We start from the raw sequence: 8,328 nt of genomic DNA, 5'->3' as shown, positions 1-8,328 counted from the left end.
TTTACTAACCTGGCGCCCTGTAGATGTCTGCTGGCTAGGGCTGATGGAAGTTGTAGTCCAAAACATCTGGAGAGCACTAGGTTGGCAAAGGATGATGTATACCAATAATACTTGTTGGACTACTTTGTGAGTTGAGTGCAGTATTGCTTGCATCTCTGTATCTCTTGTCCTTGTTACTGTCTTCTGTATTTGGTCAGTAACTAATTACAGTGGACCTCGGGTTACGAACTTAATTCGTTCCAGAGGTCTGTTCTTAACCTGAAAATGTTCTTAACCTGAGGTACCCTTTAGCTAATGGGGCCTCCTGCTGCCGCTGCCCCTCCGCCGTGTGATTTGTGTTCTCATCCTGGGACAAAGTTCTTAACCCGAGTACTACTTCCAGGTTAGCGGAGTCTGTAATCCGAAGTGTTTGTAACCCGAGGTACAACTGTATTTAACAGGGAGCTGACAGGGTTTGCTACAGGGCCTCAAACAGCTTACTCCCTCAAGAAATTAGCCACAGCCAAAGAGCTCTTTAGTCCTATCCTCTCCAATATTATTGTTATTTATTAATGATGATGATGATGATGATGATGTGCACAGCAACAGTGGCATTATCAAAGTCCTCCCCTTATGGACTTCAACTACAAGCTTTTTCTGTTCTTAGTACATATGGTGTACACTCATTTTCCTACACATGCTTTCATAGCTTAGCCTTAACAAGGTTTACAGGGAAGTCTTGTGGCTTAATTGTCTTGTTGGAAGTTTTGCTGCTTGGTCTGCCCCCGGTTCACTCAGGAGCTTATTTGAATTCTGACTTGCTCCCAAGTAAGTATGCTTGGAATTGTAACCATAGTTTCATAGAGAGCAAAAAGTGATAATGGTAGTGCATAAAACACTTTAAAAAAAAATATTTTTAATTGAACAAATTTAACAAATTATAAATCAATATAACCAATTACATTTCCCCCCTTTCCCCCTCCCTCCCTCTTCCACCCTCCAAAGACTCCCCTCAGCTCCCCTCTGATTTGTTTATACATGTTATTCCCTGCATGTTGTAAAATTGTACATATCATTGCCTTATCTATCATATATTCTACTAATAAATTTGTGGATGTTTATTCAAAACCTGTCAAGGAGTCCAAATCCTTTTGTTGTCCCTTTAGATAGTTTGTAAAACGTTCCCATTTTTCCTTGAAGTCACGGTTGTCCTTCTCACATGGTTTATATGTTAACTTTGCCAACTCCGCATAGCTCACCAGTTTTTCTTGCCATTGTTCTTTCATTGGGATTTCCTCGTTCTTCCATCCTTGTGCTAACAAGACTCTTGCTGCTGTTGTAGCATACATAAATAAGCTCTTAATTTTTCTTGGCAGGTCTTTTGTTTCCCATTCTAGCAGAATACTATATGCTTTCTTCAGCATCTTCACTTCTTCTATAATCTCCTTTTGAAATCTAGAGATTGTATAGCTAAACCCTTTTTTGTTATCTTCCTTGTAAAGGTAAAGGGACCCCTGACCATTAGGTCCAGTCCTGACCGACTCTGGGGTTGCTGCGTTCATCTCGCTTTACTGGCCGAGGGAGCCAGCGTACAGCTTCCAGGTCATGTGGCCAACGTGACTAAGCCACTTCTGGCGAACCAGAGCAGTGCACTGAAACGCTGTTTACCTCCCATACCATAAGTATGCATGCCATCCATATCTGTTATCATGACCTTCCAAATCTAATGCTTCTTCCTTTTCGAGTTTTATCCAGTCGCTAATCCAGACCAAACATGCAGCCTCATAATACAATTTGAGATCTGGAAGGGCAAAGCCTCCTCTTTCTTTTGTATCTGTATCTTATGTTTAATCCTTGGCCTTTTGCCCCCCAGACAAACTTGGAAATATCCTTTTGCCATCTTTTTAGGCAATCATCCTTAACCATTACTGGGACTGACTGGAAAAGAAAGAGCATTTTCAGCAACACATTGATTTTTATCGCTGCAATTCTTCCTAGTAGGAAAGGTTCATTCTACTACATATTTCTAAATTCCTTTTTATCTCGGACCATACTTTTGCATAATTGTCTTTATACACATTTATATTTCTTGCTGTTAACCATATCCCTAAATATTTTACTTTTTATGGATTTCTATCTCAATACTTTGCACCAAATCATTTCTCTCTTCTTCTTTTAATTTTTTAACTAATAACTTGATTTTATTTCTATTTAATTTGAATCCTGCCACTTCCCGAAGTTATTGGATTTTCTCTATTACTCTAGGGAGAGAGTTTTTTGGATCTTCTACAGTAATTACTAGATCATCAGCGAAGGCTTTCAACTTAAATTCATTTTTTCCAGTTTTTATCCCTTTATCTCTTTATTCGCTCTTATATTTCTTGCAAGTACTTCCAGAACCAGGATAAATAACGGTGATAGCGGGCACCCTTGCCTAGTTCCTTTTTGTATTTTACATTCATTCGTTATCACCTGATTTACAATTAATTTAATTAAGAGAAAGTATAAAAAGAACTTCAAAGAAGATGAGGAGGCATAGAGAAGAGTAATCAAGAAAAAGATAAAAGATGAGAAAAGAAAGTGAAGTAATAGATGCCTATGGAGAGAGATGTTATAACTGTAATGATCTAGAGTTGCCAAGACTTCTGCTCTGCAGGATTCTGAGCTGGATTTGGTGTGTGTGTATGGTTTTTTGGGGGAGGGCTGCATCTATAAGTATATCTTGGTGGTGTTGGACAGGAAGAGGCCTCAGGAATTTGTTTTTGATGAAGAACTGGCTTCGGTGTAAATACTTTGTGGCTTAGCTGGTTTGTGGAATGCACTGCTGTTTTACAGATACACATATCCAGCAATGACCTCTAGCACCACCTTTAAAATTAAACTTATTGTGGATTTTAAAGTTAGAATAGGAAGCATAAAATAAAAATACCAGCATGCCAATTCAGAGCTAATAACACAGATAGAAATATAAAACCCGGCAGATTTGTAATCTTGTGATTAAGAAAAAGGCAGTGCCCCAGGCACATTCTTTTCCTTAATATTATAATATATATTTGCTTGCACTGCAGTATATGATATTCATGTATCCAGCAAGGAACTTATAAAATATATAGTAAGAAAGAAAACCAAATTACTAGCGTGTGCCTGCTTTTTAATCACCAACAATAACGTGGAAGCAAAAGTGGTTTGAAATTAAGCTTAAAAAAAAATAGTTCAGAGAATGTTCTCTAACACCTGGATTTCTTAGAAGGAAATATTCCTTTGATGAGTCTCCATAAAACCCAGGGCGCTTTATTAGATCACTGCAGAGACTCTCTACTCGCAGGCAATTTAACTCCTTGAACTTTGCTCTGCAATTATTTGGCTGTTTGCAAAGAACCTCCTCGCTTTCCCCGAGCCCTCCATCGAAAGAGGGAATGGGGTGGCGAAGGCATGGCAATATATAAATATGGGCATTACTTTTGCCCTGCCCTTGAAGCCGAGTCTAAAGAAAGAGGAGGAAGAAAACGAAAGCAAGGCAACGCAATGCCGCCCGTAAATACTGCGCCTCAGGAGACGGCGGGGCCACATTGACGAAGGGAGCACAAAGGCGAGCGACTCAGAGCCTCGCGCTTCCGCTGTGTAGCCGGGAGGAGGAGAGCGGGAGAAGGTGGAGTTGGCGCCGGGACTTGGCTCCGCTCCCACCCAACCCTCGCCTCTTCCCTCCCTCAGCGACTCAGGAGCGTCTGCGCCGTTGAACTCTAGCTGCCCGCGCGCTATAAAGTTAAGGGCCGAGCCGAGGGCGAGCACTCCGCTCGGCTGAGGGGCGGAAGCGGCGAGCTTTTCCCGCTCTTTCCAGCTCTCTTTGCCCAGCCGCCTCCCTTCGGAGCCATGGCGTGCGTGGAAAGATGCCGCTGCTGCACGGGCAGCCGGCGGCAGAGCAGCATCCTCTACAATATCCTGAAAAGCGAGGAGCAGCGGCAGCAGCAGCGGCGGCAGGCGGGAAGCGAGCAGCCGCCTCCTCCTCCTCCGCTGCCGCCGCCGCCGCCTACTCCACCGCTTAGTCCGGGCGGGCACGCGGCGTGTCCCGGCTGCTCGTGCGGCTCGCAGAAGCGCGTGGCTCTGCAGAGCCCGCAGGTGGCGTGCAAGGCGGCTTCGGCGGTGCTGGTGAAGACGGTGCGCTTCGTCAAGAACGTGCCCAGCTTCCAGGAGCTGCCCCTGGACGAGCAGCTGGTGCTGGTGCGCAGCTCCTGGGCTCCGCTGCTGGTGCTGGGGCTGGCCCAGGACCGCGTGCACTTCGAGACGGTGGAGACCACCGAGCCCAGCATGCTGCAAAAGATCTTGACCGAGAAGCGGGCCGAAGAGCAGAGGCAGCAGCAGCAGCAGCAGCTGCAGCACCGGCAACGGCGGCAGCCGCAGCACCATTTCCTGCTGCTGCACAAGACCCAGGAGAAACTGGCGGCGGCGGCGGCGGCGACCTGTGGCAGCAGCAGTAGCAGCAGCAGCAGCAACAACAGCAACAGCCCGAAGCTCCCGTCGGCAGAGGAGATCGAAGCCATCCAAAGCTTCCTGGGCAAGTGCTGGAGCCTGGACATTACCACCAAGGAGTACGCCTACCTCAAGGGGACGGTGCTCTTCAATCCGGGTAAGCGCGGGGAATTTGGCGGGAAAGAAGCGCGGGGAGTTGGGGGCGAGACATGGGTCACGGCTAGCTTCTCTTCCCACCATTCGCACTACCATGTTAGCACAGGCACCACCTGTTGGATTTCTTCAGCTGGTTTCCTCCTGCCAAGTAGCTACGAATAGCACAGAAGCTCTATTTAAAAAGCCTGGGGTTTTTTTTGGGGGGGGGAATAGGTGTGGTAGTTGGTCCTGCCTTCTTGAGCCTTTAAATGCCTTGCTTGAACATAACCTCAGAAGGTGAATTAGTGTGATGGCGACTCAAGTTTTGTTTTGCTGGGACTCTGGAAAGTCTTAGAGCAGTGGTTCCCAACATTTTTTTTTGCCATGCTCCACCTCAGCATTTCTAAAATCCTGATGAGCCAACCCCCCTCCCCGTGACATATGATTCTTATTATTCAAAAAGTGAACTCTTATTCAAGTGGAGGAAGACTAAAAGGCCATTAACTCTTAATAACTTGTTCTTGAATTGCCTCCCTTAAAAATCAAATTGCCCCCCTGCTCCGCATTGGGAACCGCGGTCTTCAAGGGTTTTCATTGCGCTAGTGACAGGCAGACTTGACAAGAAAGAGGAAAGGGTCAGAACTCTCTCTACCTGTTTTGCTCAGGGAAATTTTCCCCAAAACATGGGCTATGTCATATCCTCGGAGAGTAACAGAAGTGCAATGAAGCATACTAGTAGGCTCGGCTTTTTGGGGAGAGAGAATAAAAACAGTTTCCATGTGCTCTTTTAGTTTCCTGTTGCTTAGCCTGGCTGAACAGCATCCAGTTTTATATTCAGAAAAACAGACTGCACATGGAGCTTTTTTCCCCTGGGTAAACCTGTTTAATGCTGGGCTGCAAAGCTAATAAAATCTTCATTTTGTCACCTCTCTTTCCCTCAGAATTTCTTATAAAACAAGGTTTCTGAAAGACCCTCGCGAGCAAAGTTTTTCTTGTGCTCTAGAAACTCCCTGTGCTCTGATCAAGTACTGTGGTGTTTAAGGGTAGAGGGTGTTTTATTGCTTTATTTATTAAATATATAGATTCACTTAGGGACTGAATGATTGTACTGAATTGTAAGGAAACATGTTCAAGTACCTCGTTTTGAAACATTCTAAAAAGTAATTTTCAGGGGAAATTGCTACTTTGACATTAAACTAACACATCTAGTGGATACTAATAATTAACATGTAATAATTTATACTAAATAAATAGTAATGTAGAATGAAGGAGAAAGAAAGGAAATTATTGGTAATTATAAAGTGGTCAAATGAATTAAGCACATTTTAAAAATGGTTTAAGAAGTCAGAACCAGAGATGCTGCCTTAAGGCATTAGAAAATATTTACATTACATTCAGAGCTTTTTTATTTGCATTGTAGAACCTTGGAAGTATGGCTGTCTGCAGTGCACATTTTAATATGAATGATACTGGCTGTCAACAGGTTGTGGGCAAGCCTTTTCTCTCTTGCTCTCTCCCTACCATGCTATCTTTGTCAATTTGTGAACATTTTTATTTCTAAAAGCAGATTGGTGAGTTTTATAGGTTTAGACATATTTGTTAGAGAAGTTAATAAATTTTGTAGAAAGTGTCATTTGTTCTTGGTAGTGGGTGGGCGTGTCCTCTGTTCCCTGAAATGAGCATGGAAAATTCCATTTTGTAAAAAGAAATAGAGTTGCACACTTCAAAACACATGCTTCATGTATTGTGTTTATATTCTTATAGTGGTATGATGACTATCAGACTTGTCTTGCTACTAAAAGTTCAGCGAAGTACTTTTTTGTTCTCCGTTAATTCTGATTACTTTCCAGCCATTTTGCACAATGGAGTAAGTCACTTCCAGTTGTGTATATTGCAGATAAAAAGGTATTATGAAGAGAGGACTTAATGTTCATGTGTTTTCTTTTTACCCTTCTAGATCTGCCTGGGCTGCAGTGTGTACAGTACATCCAGGGACTGCAGCAAGAAGCACAGCAAGCCCTAAATGAACATGTCAGAATGATTCACAGAGGGGACCAGACTAGATTTGCCAAACTGAATGCAGCTCTGTCTATGCTCGGATCTATTAATGCTAATGTTATTTCCGAACTTTTCTTTAGGCCTATCATTGGAACAGTGAATATGGATGACATGCTGTTGGAGATGCTTTGTGCAAAATTATGAAGCCATGTGTGAATTATAACTACATAATAGAGCAATCCAACATGAAATGTCCCACAACAGAGTAGTGTAAAGTATTGTAAAATAAACTAACTTATTGTTTTTACATAGATAGTATTTTTGTATTCAGTAATAAAATATTATTTGAGTGCTCTTAGCTTTTATTAAATACTCATACCTTGAAATGTTCCAGCAACATATTTCAGCCCTTAAAAAAAGAAAGAACTGTGTAATCCAATGCATGTTACTTCTAAGTAGGCCCCATTGTGTTCAGTCGAGCCTACTCTGGGCAAGTGTGCATAGGATTTAAGCCACAAAGTGCAACTATACATGTTTACTTGAACTAAGTCCCACTATATAGTCAGTGGAACTTATTCCCAGGTAAGTGTGCATAGGATTTCAGTTTAGTTTCCAAAGCAGAGTGAATATTCTTTGGTATATCTTTAACTGAAACTTAGACAAATCTGTGTATTGTGTTCAAAATAGGAAGTCTCTCTTTTCCGTTATGTCATCCATTGTTATGATCCTATATTCTTGGAACGCATGCAAGACCAAATATGGTGTAATGTTCTATCTTTTCATATTTATCCTGACAAGTTATTTCATAATTTTTTTACTTAAGGGACTTTGGATAGACTTTATTATATCAGGAGAAGTTGGACTCCCAAGAGCAGTGTTTGGATCAGGTCAATGGGTGAAGAAGATTGTTTTCACTACACAAGTTATTTTAAAGACATACTGTTTGCATTTATGTAGACTGGAAAAAAGCCTGATATGTAAGTGTTGGCTGCAAGAGATTCAATACCATGTATGTTTCAAGCTGGAACCAACTCTATCCTGTAAACACAGTAAATTGTAACAAAGTTGTAAGAATTGTAAATTAATGCAAACAATTTATTTTTTTCTTGCATGTTGTCTACATAGGCTGAGTCATTTATCATAAACTTGTGGACAAAAGCATCCTTGAAATCAGTGGCGTTAATCTAAAAGTTGAATCTTTGTTGCAAGGATTAGAATATTTATGCACTTCTCTTATTTTGTCTTAAAAACATCACATGCTGTTTCTGTTTGCAAACAAATTTCCTTAATTCTATGTCAGTTTACATGGTGCAGTCACCTTCCAACACAAAACTTGATCATATACCGGTAATTGGTGAACCTTTTTCCAGGTTTCCAAACTACATTTGTACTTCCTATAAATACACCAGAGTAAAGTCACTATAAGCTAGATGCAGTAATTAATGGATAGGGAACAAATAATGCATTAAAAATACTGCTGTAGTTATGTCACATGATTTATTGTTGTAAATAATGGGACAGTGAGAGAGCTGAGAAGTTGTGCATCTTCTTCACTCAGGGTGAAGAAAATTCACAACATTAAATTTAAAACCTTACATTAATGGACAAGTGTCATTTTCAATATTGTTAACACCACATAGATACATGCTGCATATTGCTGTTCTGTTCTGCATCCAAATCTACTGAGTGGTTTTAGAAAAGGACTAAAGTTTCTGTTTGGAACAGAAAGGAAGAAAGAGAACGTAAAAT

The 8,328-nt window shown here is 41.7% G+C and overlaps 1 protein-coding gene across 1 annotated transcript; it reads left to right on the top strand.

Moving 5' to 3' along the window:
* The first annotated feature begins 3,130 nt into the window (after positions 1 to 3,130).
* NR0B1 (nuclear receptor subfamily 0 group B member 1) lies at positions 3,131 to 7,740 on the top strand. The gene is made up of 2 exons (XM_083612422.1): positions 3,131 to 4,603; positions 6,539 to 7,740. The coding sequence occupies exons 1-2, from the start codon at positions 3,850 to 3,852 to the stop codon at positions 6,781 to 6,783; spliced, it is 999 nt and encodes a 332-aa protein (XP_083468548.1). The 5' UTR covers positions 3,131 to 3,849; the 3' UTR covers positions 6,784 to 7,740.
* Positions 7,741 to 8,328: the final 588 nt, after the last annotated feature.

Source organism: Podarcis filfolensis, assembly GCF_964270895.1.
Source record: "Podarcis filfolensis genome assembly, chromosome: 4".
Lineage (NCBI taxonomy): Eukaryota > Metazoa > Chordata > Lepidosauria > Squamata > Lacertidae > Podarcis > Podarcis filfolensis.
Note: the sequence above shows the minus strand (reverse complement) of the source record. Positions and strands in the feature narration are given on the sequence as shown.

Excerpts from the sequence above, each read along its gene's own strand:
- NR0B1 (XM_083612422.1), top strand. The coding sequence starts at position 3,850 with ATGGCGTGCGTGGAAAGATGCCGCTGCTGCACGGGCAGCCGGCGGCAG. Across the intron at positions 4,604-6,538 it reads GACGGTGCTCTTCAATCCGG|ATCTGCCTGGGCTGCAGTGT; the intron begins GTAAGCGCGGGG and ends TTACCCTTCTAG.